The sequence below is a fragment of the Pyrgilauda ruficollis genome, unplaced genomic scaffold (assembly GCF_017590135.1).
Source record: "Pyrgilauda ruficollis isolate IOZ18807 unplaced genomic scaffold, ASM1759013v1 scaffold17, whole genome shotgun sequence".
NCBI lineage: Eukaryota > Metazoa > Chordata > Aves > Passeriformes > Passeridae > Pyrgilauda > Pyrgilauda ruficollis.
The window spans coordinates 9,730,593-9,752,819 of record NW_024515875.1 but is presented as its reverse complement, the minus strand read 5'-3'; the positions used below and the strand labels follow the sequence as shown (position 1 = coordinate 9,752,819).

Below are 22,227 nucleotides of genomic sequence, written 5' to 3'. Positions count from 1 at the left end.
ACAGCTGGGTCTGTCCAGTCCTTATATTCCTGTGCATATTTAGTATTAATGATCATCTTTAAGCATTGTTTCTTAGCAGATGTCTCTGGGTCTGACCTGTAGCAGTAACATTACTGTCTCTAATCCTTGTCCAAGTTACTCTAGGTGTAGGCTCTCTTTAGTGAGTTACCAGAAATCAGTATCAGCTCAAAGCACAAAGGAAATACTGTGCCTCATGGTAATCACACATCTTCCACATGTATCATGCATTCTTAGCTCAGATTCCTTGTTACATCTGGACTGTTCTGTGACAGGCAAAAAGGACAGCAGAAGATGTTACTCTGCTTTTTGCGTGCCCTAGTAGACATCTTTGCATCTAGGGTGTGCTGCGGGACAGAAGCTTTTTGAAATTGTTTTCTTCTAGAATTTTGCTTTTTCCAGAAGACATGTGCTTTGCTTTACTGTACTTCCTGGAAGTATTTGTCTTAGTGCATGTGTATAGTACACCTTATTTATATACGTAGATTATACATTTGAAATTTACTGACTGCCAGTAAAGCAATTTGGGGCATTGCACAATGATTGTTGTCATCAGTCCCAGGTGAACATATGAAACCAGACACAACCCTCACATGCCCAAAACACACCTAATCAGAATTTTGAGACAGTAAAGAACAGCAGCTGCAGAGGAACAGTATTTTTGGTTTCTCTCACAAAGGAAGCCCCTTTGACACTAGAAGCTATGATGTTTGAAAGCAATGTGGCTGGAAAATCAACTTGCTGCATGGTAAAGTTTTCTTCTGTTTCAGTGATCCAGTGAATGTAAAAGCAACATTTCAGACAAATACTTAACTGTCTTGTTCCTCAGAAACAAAACGATTTTTAAAAAATCTTTGGCCTTTTTGAACATTGCAGAGTGTAACAGGAACATAAAAACCCAGCTCTCCACTATAAATATGTGTAAATAATCAAGTGGAGCATTACACTGTGCCATGTTATATTGCAATTGATTTAAGTCTGACCATGAACAAATTTTTGTTAGAAACTGTCTAATACCAATGTCTAAGAACATCTGATTGTGACTTCTGCTTTCTAGTTCACAGAGCAGACTATAATATTTAGTGTTTTTAGCTGTAATAGAAATAATATAAGAAATATTTGTTTGTATGCAGGTCTTTAACCTTCAGTTTCACATGAGTCTTTTCCCTTTATGTTTCACAGAAAGAAAAACCGGGAGACACATAATGCAGGTGGGAACATCATGCTTTGCTGTTTGGTCTGGAAATAAGCACAGACACTTTGGAGTAGTAAAACATACTTTGCATGAGAAGGTTCACCCATGGGAGTTTAGTACACTGAAAAAGTCTCATCCTATAAAACACCTTTCTGTGTCCTTGCATAAAATAACTGAGCAGATTGTTTCTAGTTCGCTGGTTTCCACAGTACAAAGTTAAAGTATGAAGGAACACCTGCCTTTCCAAAGCTAGTAAATTAAGAAGTAAACAATTTAAGCTGTGTTCAATAAAGGAAAACAACTGCACAGGCATTCACATACAACTAGTATCACCTCTGTCAAAACAGAGATAGGTGTCCTACCTGAGAGCTTTAGAGGCTCCTGGATTACAAGTATTATTCTAGCCTATTCCTAAGGCACCCACTTGGATGGTGACGCCCCAGAAATTCTGTGCAAATGTTGGCTGTGTCTTGCAGGAGTCACATCCCTTGTGCAGCACCCAGTCAGTGTCTAGTGCCAATGGCATCTTCTACAAGTAGGAACAGAAAGATGGACTGGGGAAGAATATGGAAGGCTTTGGCCTGGTTTATCCAAAGAAATTGATTGCAGTTCTTCTTCTGCCAGAACAGCAGTATCATGAGATCTTCACAAACTCAGCTGGAAAAACCACTGAGCAGTTTTCATGTGAAGCCTGAGCAGTGCTGTGCTTGTTGAGTGTGCTCAGGGTGTGGCCAAATTCTTAAGAATTAAGAAGAATCAGGAAACAGTCTTATCAAGTTTACTTCTAAGATGGTTGGCCTCATTGGAATTCCTAGTTCCTGTTTCACTTGTTGATAGCTTTCCAAAATCTTTATTACCTGGGCTGAACTCTGCAGTATGTGGGGACCAGCTCCTTCCAAGCCTATACTTTCTTAGTCATTAATATATGGAAAAGCTGAGGAGAGTGTTGCAAATATTACCAAAACAAACACTGTGATATGTGTATGTATTAGTAAGATATATAAAAATTAAATATTAATTGTCCTGTGTTTTAATTTTTACAGAGGTGAACTAATTTATATGGTAAATTTCCTACATAAGAAACTTTGTCTTGCTGTGTTCAGTGTGTTTAGGCCTGTCTCTGTCAATGCCAGCAATCTTCCCTGAAATATAAAAACAAATTGTTTGAGAAAGGTAAATTGAAGTGACAGGCTACTGAAATAAGACTATTTACATTAAATTAGTGAGTCTTTTGTAACAGAGCAAAATTAAATACACTCACCTGCAGGTCATGGTTTGTTTCTGTGTGCCACCAAAAGCAGAGCAACTGCACAAATCAAAAGGTTCATTCAGCACCATGAACGAATAACACAATGGTTTGAGTCCTGACAAAGCCATGACAGAACATTTTCCTTTTTTTTTTATTTTTTGAAAAAAGACATCTAATAGTTTAATAGTTTTCGGTTTGCATAGAACATAAAAATATTTCAGTAAAAAAAATAGCTACATGAGACTTAAGTATATTTGAAAGAGGCTGCTGTGGTGGATGGAAAACAGAGATACTGTCTGTGAAAACCACTCCTAGACTTACAGTGTAGACCCTTTCTGCCAATATTCAGACCTATTGAAGAGGTAAATGGTATCACTAGAAGACTATAAATGAAGCATTTTCTGACCTTCTGCAAAATGGGTAATTCATTGGAACTAGTCTCCATTCAGTATTTTCTTTACTCCCAGCCAGTCAGACGCTATGGAACAGTTAAACCTTTGGACATAGAAAAGGGTAACTGATAGTCCATCTACCTACAGCTTCAGCTATGTACAGTGTTGGCTGGCTCCTCTGTTAATAGAAATTTAAAATTCAGCCTGAAGACTGATAAAATCTACATTATTTCTCTTTTGACATTCGAATTTAAGAGGCATGGGTTTTTGCTTCCCAAATCTGAAACTGATTCTTTCCATAATCTTTGTTCATTTGCTTTCTGCATGCATAAATTTAATCAATTTCAAATTTAATCTGCTTTATGAAGAGAGTGTCATAAAACTGTCTTAGAAAGCAGTTTCAAAACCCGAATTTTGAGTTGTAGAAACTTGACTTTTTCATGAAGGAATCAATTTCAAATTTAATCTGCTTTATGAAGAGAGTGTCATAAAACTGTGTTAGAAAGCAGTTTCAAAACTTTGAATTTTGAGTTGTAGGAACTTGACTTTTTCATGAAGAGGTCCAAAATATCCCCACCTTTTAAAGGCTATTTACATTATGGCTCTTTGATTCCAGTGAGTATTAATGAGGTTTACTTTAGAGGAACATTTTTCCTCAATCAAGTTACTCCAGGTTCCAGTGTGTAATGAAATAATGTATTTATGAGCCCTTGCATTATCCTAGTTGTGCTGCTGTTGTGCTGACTTGTCCAACCAGATGACACACTACATATTGTTTTTGCTTAGTGGAGAGACATCGAAAGAAGAAGATTAATGCTGGGATAAACAGAATTGGAGAACTCATTCCCTGCTCTCCAGCACTTAAGCAGGTGAGTGTCCATCCAGAGGTGCATACAAGTTTCCTGTCAAACGTTCAAATGTTTCTTTGTCTGTAGAAGTATAAATACTTATTTTACTATTTGTATTAGCAAGAAGGCAAAACTGTCTGAATTAAAATACTCAAAACATATCACTATTTGTTAGTATTTTAAAAACTACTTGTAATAGAATTCCTAGTTGGAAGTGCAGTGTCACATGAATGTAGTTACACAGATTTTGAGCATTTTATCTGAAAGTGTTGCATATGACTGCTTCTTTTTTGTCATCCTTCATATTGCTTGAAAGCATTTCAGAAACTGAAATTATAATAATAGTAATTTAAGACACTTTCCTTGCTAAAGATGAAGCAAGACAAATGCTTTGAGGTTGATACACAGAAGCATCTTTTTCAAGATAGAGGAATCCCTAGCAGAGACCGTTCCTACGGAACAGTAAAAGAAATTAAGAAATGAACAAAGGTTTTGCAGACAGAATAAGCATAGCTTCATAAAAAGATGATTGTGGATGGGTCATTTTCTCTTCCCATACTCCCTAGTATACTACTTTCAAAATTATGCTTATATCTCCCTGGATAGTTGTTCCATGTTTGTTGCCTTTCTAATAAAATATTTACAAGGCAGTATCCTGGAAATCTCATGTGATGTGTATGTTTATTAGTGAACATGAATTTTAGGCTGATCATCAAGAAAGGATGTTGGCTGTTCAGGATTTGTGGCCTTAGTATCTACTTCTGGGCATCAGAAAGTGTCAGCTCCAGCACTGGAAATGTTATTCTGTAAAATCCAAGGCATTTTAGGGTCAGCATCACTCATAAAACCTGTAGTTTCATCTTACAAAAGCAACCAAACCAAAAAACAACCTCTAAAAAACCCAACCCAAACCAGAAGGAAACAAACTCTACCCAGTGATATTCAGAGCATATTTTTAAAGTAAAGATCTCTTGGAGTAAGTGCAGCCTCATCACTAATGGATTTACAAATTCTAGACCTTTCTCCTAATCTTGTATGTGTGTTTTCTTTTACAGAGCAAGAACATGATCCTGGATCAGGCCTTTAAGTACATAACAGAAATGAAAAGACAGAATGATGAGCTTCTGTTAAATGGAGGGAACAATGAGCAGGGTAAGTACAGATGCTGCTGAGGGCTCTAGAATTTCTGTCCCTCACTTCTGCTGTGTCTCTGTACTGACTAACAAGAAAACCTGGAACCACACATGGGAATCCGGAGAAATTATGCACCTACAGGAAAAATACAGCTGCTTAGAATATCTTGAAACAAAAAGCTGACAGAATGCCCAAGTGAGTGTTCTGGCACGTAGCTGTCAGATAATGAAGCAATTGCATTGTGATGTAAAGTAATCACAGAGCTTATGGTGATGTGGTGTCATCTCGTAAATTGTGCCCCAGTTTATTCTACTGTAGTGACCAGAATGATTTCTGATAAACTTCAGTTAATTTTTTTTTCATTGAAAAGATGAAGTTTTCTTCGTTCATAAAGCTTTTTTTTTTTTTCAATTTGAAAAGCTGTAAAAGTTATAACAGCTCATTTTGTAAAAATATAATGCATCATATAAAATTTACTTGAATAGATGTGTAAAAGTACAGTGGTGGAGGTGTGACAGAAATAATCTTCATGGCTAATGTTGGGGTTTGTGATTTTTATTTCTGCTTTATTGTGATTTTCCCAGTTTGGTGAGCCATCTCCCAAGAGCATTGCCAGTTTTTGTGGCTTTACATGAGTGCTTTGTATTTCATTTTGTCTGTAATTTTTAGATGTAATGAAATTCTGGAAAGCCGTAAGTCCGTAAGCTTATCAATTAAAACAGTTTTGGTGTTTGCAAAAGAGCATGGAAAAGAAAAAAATTAATGTGCTTGTCTTTCCTTCAGGAATTAAACAGTTTTGATTAGCATTCAATTTCATTTGGGATAGTCCTAATATTTTTTCCTAAATAATTTGATATAATGGAATAGTCTGTGAAATTCATTCACTTTAGTAGAGAGACTTATCAGGATAAGAGCACATAGGTTGTGCTAACCATTTGAAAACAACATACATTATTAACAATTTATTCAATTTATTTCTACAAATTATTTCATTACTTCACAGTGTTTACTCTCTAAATCATGTGGTAACATTATTTCATTATTTGCTCTGGTGCTGATGTAATGGAGTGTTCTGACTGTTTTGTAGCTGAAGAGATAAAAAAACTCCGGAAACAATTGGATGAACTGCAAAAGGAAAACGGGAGATACATCGAGCTACTGAAAGCCAATGATATTTGCTTGTATGATGACCCTACAATCCACTGGAAAGGAAACCTCAAAAATGCCAAGGTCTCAGTTGTTATTCCCAGTGATCAGGTTCAGAAGAACATCATTGTCTATTCAAATGGGACTCAGCCAAATGGAAATAACCAGGGAGCATCTGTGCAGGGAATAACGTTTAATGTCGGTCATAATTTACAAAAGCAAACAGCCAACGTTGTGCCAGTTCAGAGAACTTGCAACCTAGTGACTCCTGTGACGATTGCTGGTATTTATCCCACAGAAAATAAACCATGGTCACAACCTACAGTTTCTCCACTGGCTTCTGCTCAGACAGCTCCGGCAGGGAATGTTCTTGAGCTCTCCACCCCGGAGAACGAGCGAAGTGTGCCCACTGCTGCTCCTGCCAGCTCACAGGGCACACCTCGGCCTGCAGCAGAACAGGAACTACAATGTCCTTCAAGTAATGCTCCACAGAATGAGCAAAATCCCCCCAAAAGTAAAAGTGATGAGGAGGGCACTAAATCAACAAAGAAAACGCTCCCGCAGGGAACCAGCCTTCCTTCCAGTGCCTCCGTGGAAGCCTCCCAGGGTCAGCAGGTGAATGCAACTTGCTCAAATACACACAATTCCAGAAGTGACCTCCAGGAGAGCGGTGCCATTTCAACCACGGACACAGCTTGTGCGCCACCTGTGAGATTGTCTGCTGCAGAGAGCTGCTCTTCTGCAAATGTCCCCAAAAGTACGGACGTGGTCAGCAGTGCTGGCACGCCTGCGACGTCTACAGCAGAAGGAGTTAAGGCTGTGACAGCAATAAGCACTCTGGCTGCCAGTCCTCTGGAGAACTGCTGGTCTTTTTCAGGCTCTTCAGGTGTTGGCACTTCAGACTTGAAAAACATGAGTAGCCTTACCCGGATGCCTTCAGCTGGGAACACGCAGACCACGTGGACCACCTTGCAGCTGGCAGGAAACACGGTTCAGCCGCTGAGCCAGACGCCACCCGGGATAATGACTGCCCTCCTCAACGAGCCAGTCAATGGTGCTGGGACTGTGTCTTCTGCCCACAGCAGGCCTTTGACTACAAGTATCAGTTTGCATGCTTCTCTGCCTGGGGATGGCCAGGCAGCTGAACAGATTGTAGTTACCTTGCCCTCGTGCCCACCTGTACCTATACAGCCTTTAATCAGCCAGCCACAGGTTAAAGCTCAGGCTGCAGGAAATATCCTTCCATTAAACTCAGCTATGCAGGTGATTCAGATGGCTCAGCCAGTCGCCTCAGCTGTGACAGGAGCACCAGCTAACCAGAATGTCATCATTCTCCAGCCTCCAAACCCTGCTCCATGCCCGCCCATTGTGAGAGCGGACGTTCCCAGCCAAAATGTTAGTCAGCAAATTGTAATTATACAAGCTGCAAATCAGAATCCTCTTCCTCTCCTCTCTGCTCAGCCTTCTGCTTCTGTAAGAGTTCCCGTGAATGGGCCGACTGCAGTCGCCAATTCCAGCGGCTCCATGCAAAATGCCTCCCTTCCACAGACTTTTGGAGGGAAACACCTTGTCCATATATTACCAAGGCCATCTTCTTTGCCATCTTCTAGCTCTACGCAGACATTTTCAGTGACAATGTCCAACCAACAGCACCCTCAGACTATCTCATTAAACGGGCAGCTTTTTGCATTGCAGCCTGTGATGTCTTCATCCGGAGCTTCAAACCAAGCCCCTATGCAAATTATTCAGCCCACCACCAGCGAAGATCCAAATACCAATGTTGCCCTCAACACATTTGGTGCTTTAGCTAACCTCAATCAAAGCATATCGCAAATGGCTGGACAGAGCTGCTTGCACTTGTCTCTCAGCCACCCCACCAATCCTGCAACTGTCAATAACCAGATTGCCACAGTTAACTGTGTGTCACTGCCAACTTCTGTGGCATCTTCAGTGCCTGCAGAGGTTTCGGTATTAACCAGTGCGTCTAATTCCATAAACGCTTCCCCGCAAAAAGCGGCTGCTGGCTTGCCATCCAGTGCAAAATCAAAAAGGACAAACAAAAAGCCAAGCACAAAGAAACACCTAGCAGTCAATAATAAAGTGTCCTGCCCAGCAGTTCCTTGCAAGGATGCAGGGAAGGTGGACTGTGCTCCTGTGGAAACGGTGGCCAAGCCCTCAAGTGGCAAAGGGCCACCAGAAAACGCCCCAGCAGTGTCACAGGCTGTAACCACACCGCAGACGGGCAGCACGGCTGCATCGAGCGGCGTCAGCATTTCTGACTCTCCTTCCAAAGAGGCTGCAAGCTCCGAACAGGCAGTGAAAGCCCCCTCTGCTCCAGAGCCAAGCGTGGCAGAGGCGCCTGCTTCCTCACCGCTGGAGTCTGTAGTGTCAGAGCAGCTGCTGCTCGCTCCCCCGCCGGCCAAAGATGCTGCTCCTCGCCAGCAAGCCCAGGGATCTCAGAGCCACCCAACTGCTTCTGTCCCGTCAGAGTCTCCCAAACCCTGTGAACCCCCCAGCACCTTAACATCCTCTGGTAAAGAAGCACAGGTTACACATTTGCAGGTTGCAAATGGGACTTCAGCAGCACAGAGCAACACAGCAGGTCATACTTCCAAGGCAGGAATGATTTCGGAGTCCTGCAACGCTGCGCAGGATTCCTCAGTGGTAATGCAAGATGCGGACTTGTTAGAAGGACAGGGTCTAACCAAAATGCTGTCTGATCTCACAAAAGAAAGAACAGCTGTGGAAAAAACCTCTTCCTTTACTGTTCAGGGGGAGCATTCTAATTTTCCTATGGAAAACTCTAAATCAGCAGAATCAAATGTTGATTTGCCTGAGAAGCAGGAACTCTTGTTGATGAATACAGAAAGTGACACTCTCTCCCAGCCTCACTCCTGCATCTCTGATCAGGAAGTAGTCAGTGCTTCCCTTATTACTAGCAGGCAGGCAGACTCCCCCATGTCAACCAGCTCTGGCAGCAGTCGAGGCTTCTCAGTTGCATCTATGTTGCCAGATACCACCAGAGAAGATGTCACAAGCAGCACCTCCACCAGTACCTGTAACAGCTGCACATTTTCAGAACAGACTGACATTGTAGCTCTTGCAGCCAGAGCTATTTTTGACCAGGAAAGCCTTGAGAAAACTGGAGGGGGAATACAGGTTAGCACGAGGGATGTCATCTCCAAGTCTGAGGTCGCACCTTTGGAGAGAGAGCAACAGCCTTTTAAACCTCAGTCAGTGAAAGAAAACAACGCAGGGCCGCTGGAAGCGGCACCAAACAAATTCAGTGCTCATGAAACAGTACAGACAAATGTCGACAGGCAGATTGAGAAGCCAAGCTGCTCTGTAGGAGGTGTGGAAACATCAAACACTCCTTTGCAGATTTCCTCTTCCCAGACACCCAGCATAACCAGTCTAAGCGTGAATAATCTGATACACCAGAGCCGCACTGTCCATCCCCTGGTGAGTTGCTCGGGTTTATCCCAGCCTTCAGAGCCTGCAAGCGTCCCTGCAACCGTGAGCCTCTCCCTTCCATCTAGCACATACATCAATCCGTCTCCGGGACCTGCTCTGATGAGTGAATATGCTCAGGAACAACTGAATGCTATCAGGGCAAGCAGCATGCAGGCTCCCCAGCTGCAGGAACCACACTTAAAGCAGCAAAACCATGAAGGTCGCAAGGACTCTGCCAAGAGGGCCGTTCAAGATGACCTTCTGCTTTCTACAGCAAAGAGGCAAAAGCAGTGCCAGACAGCACCCATAAGGCTTGAGGGGATGGCTCTGATGAACCGGACACCAGAGGGTATTGCTGATCAAACACAGATGCTGGTTAGTCAGATTCCTCCTAATTCATCCAACTCAGTGGCACCAGTGAGCAATCAAGGGCACGCTGATGGCCTCAGTAGGTTATTCCCACCCAACAGCAATTTCGTAACGCCGGCTTTGAGACAAACTGAAGTTCAGTGCGGTTCTCAGCCACCGCTTTCAGAGCAGCCAGGCCAGGCAGCGCAGCACTTGCAGCCAATCCAACACATCCCTGCCCAAGGCATCTCCCACCTTCACAGTAATCACCCGTACTTGAAGCAGCAGCAGGCTGGGCAGTTAAGAGAGAGGCACCACTTGTACCAGCTGCAGCACCACATCAGTCATGGGGAAAACTCAGTCCACTCTCAACCCCACAGCGTCCACCAACAGCGAACGATACAGCAGGAGGTGCAGATGCAAAAGAAAAGGAATCTCATCCAGGGAACACAGGCCACACAGCTTTCTCTACAGCAAAAACACCACGGAAGTGATCAAACACGGCAGAAAGGTGGTCAGCCCCATCCTCACCACCAACAGATGCAGCAGCAGATGCAGCAGCACTTTGGAGCTTCCCAGCCTGAAAAGAACTGTGAAAATCCTGCAACAAGCAGAAACCACCATAACCACCCTCAGAGCCATATCAATCAGGACATTATGCATCAACAGCAACAGGATGTTGGCAGCAGACAGCAAGGTTCTACTTCAGAACACGTGTCAGGACACAATCAGATGCAAAGACTTATGACCTCGAGGGGCTTAGAGCAGCAAATGGTGTCGCAGGCCAGTATCGTTTCCAGACCATCAGATATGACATGCACCCCTCACAGGCAGGAAAGAAACAGAGTTTCCAGCTACTCTGCTGAGGCTCTCATTGGGAAGACACCCTCTAATTCTGAGCAGAGAATAGGGATATCTCTTCAAGGCCCTAGGGTTTCTGACCAGCTTGAAATGAGAAGCTATCTTGATGTTTCTAGAAGTAAAGGGTTGGCGATTCATAATATGCAGGGCCGCTTGTCAGTTGAGCACACAGTTGGCTCGGATGTGCAGCGTCTTTCTGATTGCCAAACATTTAAGCCCTCTGGACCCAATCAACAACCGACGGGCAATTTCGATGTACAGGCTTCAAGAAACAGTGACATTGGCAATTCTGTGTCCTCCCTCCGGGGCATGCAGTCACAAGCGTTCCGAATCGGTCAGAATGCTGCGCCATCCATAGAGAGGCAGAAGAGACTGCCCTACCAGCCAGTACAGGGTATTCCAACGGGGAATACCCTGCCATCGAGGGAAAACGAAAACACATGCCACCAAAGTTTCATGCAGAGTTTGCTCGCCCCTCACCTTGGAGATCAAGTCAGTGGAAGCCAAAGATCAATGCCAGAACATCAAAGGAACACACAGTGTGGTGCCTCCTCCACAATCGAGTACAACTGTCCCCCAGCACGGGAGAGCGTCCACATCCGAAGGGATGGTGATGGCCAGAGCAGGGAAAGCTGTGACATGTCCATTGCGGCAATTAACACAAGGAACAGTTCATTGACTATTCCTTTTTCGAGTTCTTCTTCCTCAGGAGACATTCAGGGTCGCAACACAAGCCCTAACATCTCTGTGCAGAAGTCCAACCCCATGAGGATGACAGACAGTCATGGAACTAAGAACCACATGAATACACCCGTGTCCAGCAATATGCATGGAGTTGTGAGGCCAACTCACCCTCACCCTGCAGTTTCTCATGGAAACGGCGAGCAAGGGCAGCCTTCTGTTCGTCAGCCAAATTCTTCGGTCACTCAGCGCTCGAGGCATCCTCTGCAAGACAATGGAAGTTCTAAAATACGTCAGCCCGAGAGGAATCGATCCGGAAATCAGAGACATGGAAATGTCTTTGACCCTAGTCTTCCCCATCTTCCTCTGTCCACCAGCGGCAGCATGATCCTTGGGCGCCAACAGTCCACGATAGAAAAAAGAGGAAGCATTGTCCGATTTATGTCTGATGGCCCTCAAGTGTCCAACGATAACACAGCCCCTGACCAACATACGCTGTCCCAGAATTTTGGATTCCCTTTTATTCCAGAGGGTGGCATGAATCCACCAATAAATGCTAACGCTTCTTTCATCCCACCAGTCACTCAGCCTAGTGCCACTCGGACACCAGCTCTAATCCCAGTTGATCCTCAGAATACACTGCCGTCCTTCTATCCACCTTACTCTCCTGCCCACCCTACCCTTTCCAATGACATTTCTATCCCTTACTTTCCCAATCAAATGTTCCCAAACCCAAGCACGGAGAAGCCGAGCAGTGGAGGTTTAAACAATCGATTTGGATCCATTTTGTCTCCTCCTAGGCCTGTTGGTTTTGCTCAGCCAAGTTTTCCTCTGCTTCCAGATATGCCACCAATGCACATGACCAACACATCGCACTTATCCAATTTTAACTTAACTTCTTTGTTTCCAGAAATAGCCACAGCTCTTCCTCCAGATGGCTCAGCGATGTCACCTTTGCTTTCCATTGCAAACACATCTGCTTCAGATTCTTCCAAGCAGCCCTCAAACCGCCCTGCCCACAATATAAGCCATATTTTAGGTCATGACTGCAGCTCAGCTGTATGAAAACTGGCAGACTGACTTCTGGTCTGATTTGTTGTTTATATATTTAAGAAGAAGGAAGCGGATCTTAGTGTCACCCCTGGAGAGACCATTCATAGCATCACTGTTTATTTGCCTCAATGTATGTGTATGGTACTTTCCATATTCCGATGTATTTCCACCCACCTTACTGACTCTAAAGCACCAGTGCCTATAGCAATGCTTACTTACTAGGAAACAGTAAGGATGCAACATTGAGAGCTGTGCAAATATTGGTTGTTGATTTTCCAACAATCAGGTTTGATGTCTGGTTGTCCCAAGGTAAGGGCCACCCTCAGTAATACATGGAGTGAGAGCATCCGTATGGAAATAGGAAACAAGTGCTACAGGTGTCAGTTTGTTCCTGATGTGTTTACCTGAAGCTGCAGAGGAGCTTGGAATGGTTTGGGTTTCTCATTTTCCTTTGTAAAGTATCTTCAGGAGCTTCAACACAAGTCAAGTCTGTGTTAACCCAGTGCTAACTGGAAAAGGCATTTGTTGTGCAGCTTTTGTCTGTCTCAAGCTTGTCAAGTACACTTAACTTAAGGCTGACTTTACCTGGTGAAAATTACTGTGTGCTCCCATGGTCAGCAATTAAAAGTACTGTTTTAGAAAATTTAGATTTCTTTAACCCATGACTTTCTGTTTCTAAGGATCTTGTTTGGATCTGTTTCAACAGTGGCTTCAGTTACTGCTGAACTCAGTGTTTCAGTGTAGCTCACGACTCCTCATGCAGTCTGCAGAGACAGCAGCCGTGTTTGTTGCCATTTCATTGTTGATTGCTGCAAGTTACCTCAGGGTGGGTTTTGTACCTTGTTTAGCACCTTCTTAATGTCTTTTTTTTTTCCCCTCTCCACTTCTCTTTGGCCCATGCTCTAACACCAGCTCTCTGCTTTCTGTGAGTGACAGCCCTGTGTTGTACCAGGCAGCACATGGAAGGAGGACTGAGCCCCCATTGCATCCCACAAAATGAGTGGAGATTCCTGGGGGCACAGCTTTTACTTGATATTGCTGATAGGATTGAGCCTGAGTTAATATCAGTACTCTGCACTTGAATGCACCTTTTATCTAAACCTGTGTGATTGAGGCTGAAGGAGAAACATGGATGTGTTGAGAGTGAAACACACAGGAAGACATTGGGATTTGAGGAAGGGTGATGTGTTTGTAGATGCATGAGAGAGGGAGTGAATGTGTGTGTGTGCTGGCTGAGTCTTCAGTACTTTCACAAATTTTGGTCCTCATTCTTTTAAAGGAAAGGGAAGAATTAGGTAAATTTTATTTATTTAATGTCTCTGCAGTGTGGTTTTTCTTCTAACAGGGCAGAAGTACTTATCTTTTATGTGTTTGGAAGTACCATTCTGGTTTTGATTCTTCAAACAACGTAGTAACTTGAGGTTCCCTGGCATGCAGTCATCCTCTGCTTGTGTGTTGCTCACATCTTCTTGTTGCTCCTGGGACCTGTCAGAAGCTCCTGGTGAGGGCATGGGCAGGAGCAGGCTCCCTGGGATTTTTTGTTTTGTTTCTTTTTCTTTGAAAGGTGGAAAGGAAGATATTCCTCCGTGTCAAAGAACAGGACCCACAAAGAGGGACCTAGAACAGTTTTCCACAGCTTGACTGCCCAGAGTTTGGTTTTGCTAAGCTCTTTTACACTGATCCAGGAAAGCAAGGAGGCTTTAACATGAAAAATAATTGGGCTGTATCTGTAGTCTGTCCTGATGTCTCTGCTCTTGTAACCTGTGGTCTGGTGTTTTCCTGCAAGGTGAAGTAAAACAGTTCTGATCCTGGTTGGGAATCTCAGAATGAACTAGGCTGGAAAAACCTTTGAGATCCTCAAGCCCAACCCATGACCTAACCTAACACCTCCTCATCAACTAAGCCATGGCACTGAGTGCCACGTCCAGTCTTTTCTAAACATGTCCAGGGATGCTGACTCCCCCACCTCCCTGGCCAGACAATTCCATTGCCCCATCAGTCTTTCAGTGAATAGTTTTTTTCTGATGTCTAACCTTAACTTCCCCTGGTGCAGCTTAAGAGTGTGTCCTCTCATTCTGTCAGTTGCTGCCTGGAGAAAGAGACCGACCCCCACCTGGCTACAGCCACCTTTTAGGGAGTTGCAGAGAGTGATAAGGTCACCTCTGAGTCTCCTTTTCTCCAGGCTAAACACCCCCAGCTCCCTCAGTCGTTCCTCACAGGCCTGGTGTTCCAAGCCTTTCGCCAGCCTCCTTGCCTCCTCTGGACACATTGGAGCATCTCGACGCCCTTCCCAAACTGAGGGGCCAGAACTGGACACAGCACTCAAGGTGCAGCCTCACCAGTGCTGAGTACAGGGGAAGAATGACCCCCCTGCTCCTGCTGGCCACACTATGCCTGACAGGAATGCCAGGATGCTGTTGGCCTTCTTGGCCACCAGGGCACACTGCTGGCTCATGTTCAGTCGGGTGTCAGCCAGTACCCCCAGGACCCTTTCTGCCTGGAATCATGATTTAATTCAGGTGGAGCTTATCTTAAGACACTAAATCTAAGTAGTGCATCAGTTCTCTGTTTCTTATAAGTAATTGAGTATTTCAGTTCACACAAGGCAGTTTCTCTCTGCCACAGTGCAGTCACCACGTGGCAGCCACTGGCCTGTGCAGGAGGCAGGGGTTAGGAATGAGGCAGCTCTCAAACCAGCTAAGCCAACTGCAGGTCCGGGTGTGCCCTGGTGAGACTCTTGATCAAAGGGGTGTCTGTGGTGCAGGAAATCTCAAAGGGTCTGCCTCAAGTGGTGAGGTGAGTTCTGTAACAGCACCTGTTCCATGGATTCTGGATGGTAGGGATGGGAATTGGAGCAGCAGCCACTCTGTGGTCACACACACTTGTCTGGTCTTTGAGAAGGGAAGCAAACGTGCCCGTTCTCGCTCTCTTTAAATGTGTGCAGCAATGTGTTTGGCTTTCAAGACAAACTAGTGAAAAATTAAACCCTAGCTTCTAGGACTTTGTATAAAGATGCTAATCCTGCTCATCATTCCAGACATTCACAGAAAACCGTATTGGTTTCCTCTGCTGGAAAACTGCACTACTTTATGATGTCTGTTAAAACTGGAGAGAGCTTATAAACTTAAACCTGTTGCAATGCTTGAATGTCCACAGATCCACTTGGCCAGATAGGATTCATTCCAGAGTACTGAAGGAGCAAGCAGGACATACAGCATGACCTCACTTGATCATCTACAAAATATCTGGGAGTCTGGACAGATCCCTGCTGACAGGAAGGAAGCCAGTGTTATTCCAATCTACAGAAAGGGCATGAGGGAAGAACACAGGGAACTACAGACTGTGAGAGTCTGGGTTTCTGGAGAAATTGTGACTATTATAAATTAATTAATATAAATTGTGAATATTATACTGGGTACTGTTGAAAGTTTTAAGGAATAATGCAGCAGGCATAGGCAACATGGGTTGACAAAGTTGAAGTCCTGTCTAGCTAATTTGATACTTTTCTGCAATAAGGTCACCCACCTAGAGGGTGAAAAGAAGGCAGTGGATGTAATTTTTCTGCATTTTAGTAATGCTGTGGACACTGTCCCTCACAGCATCCATCTGGACAAGCTGTTCAGCTGTGGGATTAACAGGTGTATGGTGTGCTGGGTGAAGACCAGGCTGAAGGGCAGAGCTCAAAGGTCTCACAGTGAATGGGGCTACTACCTCTGCTGGCACCTGCTCACTAGCAGTGTTGCCTGGGGCTCAGTTCCAGGGCCAGTTCTATCCAATGGATTTATCACTGTTCCGGATACATGAGCTGAACACACCACTGGCAAGTTTGCTGATGATACCAAACTTGGAGGTGCTGTTGGCAGATGCTTTGGGTAGGGATCTGGATAGACAGTGAATCTCCTTGCTCTCTGCAGCTCCCTGACAGGGGAAGTGCAGAGGGAGGTGCTGATCTCTTCTCGCTGGGATCCACTGACAGGCCACACGGGAATGGCTCAAAGGAGCACTAAGGGAGGTTCAGACTGGACATTGGGAAGCATTTCTTTACCAGGAGAGTGGTCAGACACTGGAACAGGCTTGCTAGAAAGGTGGTTGATGCCTCAAGCATGTTTAAGAGGCATTTGGACAACATGCTCAATCCTGAAATGGATGGAGACACTCCAGGCAGTTGGAATGGATGATCTCTACAGGTCCCTTTCAACTGAAATACCTGTTCTGTTTTCTTATTCCTCCATATTTACTGCTGTTGTTTCAAGGTTAAATGCAGTCCTGAGTATTCACGATAGAATATGTCAGCTGTGATTTTATTTCGGTTTTTTTCATGCTGCACATATGTTCTGAAAAGGCAGTAACTGTCAGTAACTTTCACATGCCCTCTTTTTGTTGACAAAGACAACCAAAACCAGCTCCTCCTTGCTCACAGGATGCCTGCAGTGCAGGGAATCACAGCACAGTCATTTCAGCCATACAAAGACTGTTGGGATTTTGCAGGAAATGCACCATTTTGCAGTGAGCGGCTGAGGAGTACTTACTGTGTGACCCTTGGTCTTCTCTGGAGGATTGTATCTTGTAGTGACAGGACACTTTCTTGTCCTTCTCAGGCTTTTTTCTGAAACCTGACGAGACCAGGATGGAGCAGTATAATTTCATTCCCCTCCCTAAACATGGCAATTTCTGTTGAAGTTCTGTGTGAGTCTCTTTTCATTCTGTAAGTGGCGCTAAATGGTCCTGTGGCATCGGTGTGGGATCAGGAGACTGCTGTGACAAGAAAGGTAGGCAGACCTCTGTGAGGGCCTCATGTCAACACATTCATCAAAATTCTGATATTTACGCTGCTGACTGGCCTCTAGATAACTTTAATTAAAGAAAAATTGGATCTGTTGTGTAGCCTTTTGGTGCAATTGACTGCCCAAGATGGGCTTTGAATGTTGAATCTGGCCTGGTCCTCTGGTTTGAGAGCAGCCTGTGAGTTTCAGCTTCTCTCATGTTCATGCTCTTTTATCTTTAGGTGGGACAGTGGGGGACTGGATATTTCACATCAAAAGACAGGAAATTAGATGTTAAATTTGTTAGTTTTTAATAATTACATTGGTGTTTTCGTTTGCACTGTAAATGAACCCCACCGGCCATTCCACATCCACCAGGCTTCCTGCATTTAGTTTTGTGGGTCAGTTTGTGGCAATGACATGTTGGTGTCTGTCCTTCCCCAGGGCCTCAGGCTCTGCTCTCAGGAAGATGAGCAAAACATCTTACGAGTCCTTCTTTTCTTCAGTTTTCCTTTCCCCTCCCACTGAACCCGTGGTGCTCAGCTGTCAGGTTGGTACGGCTCACCTTACCTTGATCTGTGCTTGGAGAGGGCAGTTTGAAAAAGCAGCTTCTGCTTTTAATCAGCCAGAATGATTTCTGGTTTACATGTTATGAAAACCATTTGACAAGCAAACACATTTTCTTCAGCAAGCATCAATGACATCAATTTTCTTTTTCTCCTGAGGACTACCCCGCAATTAACGGTTCCTTTGTTTTTCAAGATATACTTGGAAAAGATTTTGTGAGTTTGGCTGCAATTTGTTAGTCTGAGAATGGCATTTTCTCTTCCATAGTACTTTTTTCAAGATTACTTACACAGGGCTTGTTTTGGCTTTGAAGGAAGGAAAAATACCCCAAACCACTTAATTTAGAAAAATCAGCAGTGGAAGGGAAAGGTTGGGCACTAACTCTGGGGTGGGACTGCCATAGCTGATAGGCATTGTGTGGCTGTGGGTTTCAGCTTGGCCTCAATGACTTCAACACACAATAGTAAATAATATTGGGCTGGATTGCATGTATGTCCATATTAATCCCTTAAACAGCCTAGGAGAGTAAGAGCAGAGATAGACTAATTTGAAAGCAGGCAATAAAACAGTAGTGTGTTAATATTTATACACCTTTTTCTTGAGAGAAAGGATCTCATTTAGGAACAGTTAAAGAAAATGAGAACTGGAGTGATTTGAGTTGGGGGCTGGAATGGGTTTTCCAGCTCAGACTTCCAGCTTATCACTGTGGTGCTGCCCAGGTGGAAGAGCACCTCTCTGAAAAAAAAGTAAAAGCAGGTGCTAGTCCCGAGCCTCTGGAACTTTGCACAGATTTCCTACTGCACTTTAAAGCTGTGCTGCTGCTGCTACTGTGCTTGGTGTCTGTAGTGCTGTTGCAGGAAACAAGGCATGTGGCAGGGCAACTAGCAGAGGCTGTGGCTGGAGAAGAGGGGCCATTTAATTATTTCTGTCTCCTGTTGTCTTTTCACCTTTTCTGAGGTACTTGTGCAGTCCTGGCTCACGTCAGATTCCCACTGTTTCTGGATGACAGTGTGCTAAGAGCTGTCATCTCTTGCTGTTCCCTTAGTAAGTTTCATGCTCATCACTTTAATAATGATCTGACTTCTCCTGGCAAGACAGAGTAGCATTGGATCTGTTTGTGCCAGATCAGTCATATTTGTTTTGTTTGCTGACACTATGCTATAAGGAGATCCACTTTTTGCTGTCACTTGACCTGTTGCCACCTCCTGCTGTTCCCTTCTCCCACTGCCATGATCCAGCATGGGTAGCAGACACAGGTTTGTGTGAGGGTGTTTTCAATTTCCCACTGCCTCTGCAATGCGTAAATTGGAAACCTCGGAGCGCAAGGCTTTATTCCCACTGAGAGAAGGTTTCTCTGTGAACTGGTGAAAGATTCAGCAGAGGTTTTTGGACCTGACAATACAAATTCATATTCTCTGCGAGCAAGCCCTGCTTAGTTACACAGACACCATTTATTATTTGCTGATACCAGTTTTTCTGAGATATTTTTTTTAAAGACTTTTTTCCTGCCTCACCAGAAGTATCTTTGTGAGAAGGTTTTCAAGTTTGCAATATGTGCTGCTGTTCTGGCACAAGTGTGAAACAATAGAGCTCGTGGGGGGTTGGACCCTGTTCCTGCCTGCTCACTGTGAGAAGGGAAGCAAGTATGGATTTTGCCACAGGAGATTAATCAAAGATGCTGTTGCCCTCCACAATGTAAATTATTTATACTCAATCCAGAGTATTCTGCTGTGCTTCTGTTTTATACAGCTGTAAATGACTTGGATACAGTCCCAGTGGAAAGTCCTTACTATTTTGTAATGGAAAATAGGAACTCTGCAGTAGAAATCTATAATGAATGAACAGGAACATCATCTTCCAATTGTAAATAAGATCTTGCTCTGTTTATTTTGACATCTTTTTACAAATGTGTTGCATTCAGGTGTAAATATCCCAAACCATGATCTTGTTCAGAGTTCTGAGATTTCTATTGTTAAATGTAATACTTTGTTTAATAGTTGTAATAATTATTTGTATAGATATGAACATGATAGTATTTTATTAAAAAAAGAGAAAAGCACTCTTTGAATATTGTGTTCTTTCTTTCCCCACACACAGCTATGCCATTTACTCTTAAGTAGAGGTAAAAATAAAACTTTTGCTTTGAGACTGGGAATTTAGTCAGAGTTTTCCACTGATGTACATTCTCTGCATACACAGAGTAATGCACCATATTAGTTGGAGATATAAAATTATGTAATTCAGAATAAATAAATACTGATTGTGCAATATCTAAAAAATACACAGCAGGTGCTGTCCCTGCCCCAGTGACAGCGATCAGTGTTGAGATACAACTTCATTGTATAAAATGCTTCTCATCACAGTCCCCTTGCATTGTTTGGAAGTGGTCTAAGACAGTTGTTCTGTCACAGTTTGAAGCTAAAAGATGCAGTTTGGATGAGAGCAGTACAGAGACCCTGCAAGGTAAGTAAAGACTTTTTTTTGGGAGATTGCACAATACTGAAGTTGACAGAATTACTACGAAACAATTATTTTCAGGGGCTTGTAAACCTCAAAAAAATTCTTGCAGGTGTGGAAGTTGCCTTTAGGGAACTAAAACCAGCTGAAGTTTAGTATTAAGATAGAGGTGCTTTTGATCCTTGAGTGACAGCCAGTGTGTTGGTTCAGTCATAGAGGGGAGGGGAATCAGGACACGAGGGAGTTGCCTTCCTTTTTCACACTGCAGTGCATTCCCCCTGCCTTGGCTGCTCTTCTGCCAGTCCAGAGGCTCGAGGGGGAGTTGTAGCAGCTCACATACCCCTGGTAGTTTTCCTAACCTGTGAAGGGATGTCAGTATTGTCCAGAAGCTGTTTCCTTCTCCTTTCACTTGTACTGGGCTGAACAATTTTACCTACATTTCCTGAGAAAACAGGGAATATATGGAATGTAGGGAAGAAGTTTTTTACAATGCGAGTGGTAAAGCACTAGAACAGATTGTCCAGAGAGGTAGTGGATGCACCATCCTGAAAGGCTTGGTTGGATGGGTGTTTGAGCAACTTGTTCTAAGCAGGAGGCATCCCTGCCTATGGCACTATTATTTCCCTTTCAAGAATTGTGACAGCAGCTTCTCCCAGGCATGGGCACAGCAGCGCACTGCCACCATCGGCAACTCGCGCTGCTTTGACAGTGCCGAGTGCCTCCTGCAAACTGGCATCAGGAACCTGGGCTGGAGAGTTTTGTTTCCTGGGGAATGGGCCAGTACTTGTATTAAGGGGTCTGAGGCCCTGAGCAGCTGCCTGCTGAAATTCCACATTGTGCAGGATGCCTCCCAGGCCCAAGCTGCCATCACTGCCATCTCGGGGGCAGTGACTTCACTGCCAGCCCATGGGCAGCAAAAAGGCTCCCTCATCTCCCGACACAATTCCACGGTTCTGCTCTGCTTTTACCCCTACGCATCTGTCTCCTTCTGTGAGCAGAGCAAGGTGAGGAAACAACAGCATGACCCCTGCAAATTAGGGAATGAGGGTCCCCCAGGTACCCAGCAAGCTGCTGTTCCTGCCCGAGGGCAGTGGCCGAAGAAGGACAGCAGCACCCAAGGAAAGCTGCATTTCTGGGGCAAGGGCTGCAGAGCCAAGCGTGCCTGGGACAGCAGGGAGCACAGAGTGCCCAAGTGCCCAGCCAGGCCCCCAGCAGCCACAGCCATCGAGGGGTCAGGTGGCCACCAGCTGGGAGAGCTGGAGCACCAAGAGAGCCCAGCAGGCAGGGCAAAGCTAAGAGGAAATTTTAAAAATTGACGCAGCAAGCTGGAAGCACAGAAGCAGCAGGGAGACGATTCCAACCCTTCTTCCCATCTCTCAGGCCTGAGGTGCCTTTCCTTGTATTTAATTGAATTCTGTCATGGTTTTCTGTTTGTTCTGTGCAGTTCCCCAGCCTCCCTCTCCCTCCCTGCTACCACCTTACCATTCCATGCTGTGCTCATCTCTGCTCAGCACAGCAAGCCCATATGCTGTTCTACCTCCTACACTGAGCCTTCCAACTGCTGTTCAACATTATTTTTTCCTCACATTTCAATTTAGAGAAGATAACCAGCTTCCTGTCTAGAAACAAATACAAGCTTGGAACACGATCTGAGACTACAGATTATGAAAACATAGGGAGAAGGTCTATTTTATAAAAATGTGTCCCCAGAACTGGACAAATGTGGGGGCACAGAGGTCCTCCTTCAGTGTGGCACAGCTACCCCGACACCCTCCAGAGCAGCACAGCTCTGCTCAGGAAGATAAAGGCTGGCAGCCTCTTGTGTCATTCCTCCTCCAGCACTCTCCTCACCCTGCCCAAGGGACTACAGTGACAAACAAAAGTGTCTGTTCTTTACTCTGTGTAACCTCACAAAGGCAATTTGGTTAAGAGAACAAGTAGGTCATCCACACCGATGCTCCAGAAACACCTGTGACAGTCCCAAGGATGGCAGCAGCCATGTGACACCACTGGGCACCCCTCTACCCTGACTGCTGTCTCTGCTGCTGGGAGCAGGAGCAAG

General features: G+C 44.5%; 1 protein-coding gene across 3 annotated transcripts in view; it reads left to right on the top strand.

Moving 5' to 3' along the window:
* USF3 (upstream transcription factor family member 3) overlaps positions 1–19,758 on the top strand; it is a 34,481-nt gene extending 14,723 nt beyond the window's left edge. Inside the window, exons 3-7 of one of the 3 annotated variants that reach the window (XR_005954802.1) lie at positions 1,201–1,229; positions 3,641–3,723; positions 4,758–4,854; positions 5,924–12,508; positions 13,059–19,758. Coding sequence is in view for 2 of the 3 variants with exons in the window: in XM_041463838.1 (XP_041319772.1) it covers positions 1,201–1,229; positions 3,641–3,723; positions 4,758–4,854; positions 5,924–12,390 (6,676 nt within the window). In the remaining variant the exon portion in view is untranslated. Of the gene's footprint in view, positions 1–1,200; positions 1,230–3,640; positions 3,724–4,757; positions 4,855–5,923; positions 13,026–13,058 lie in introns of those variants that run through there. The other 2 variants (XM_041463839.1, XM_041463838.1) reach the window with 2 other exon arrangements.
* Positions 19,759–22,227: the final 2,469 nt, after the last annotated feature.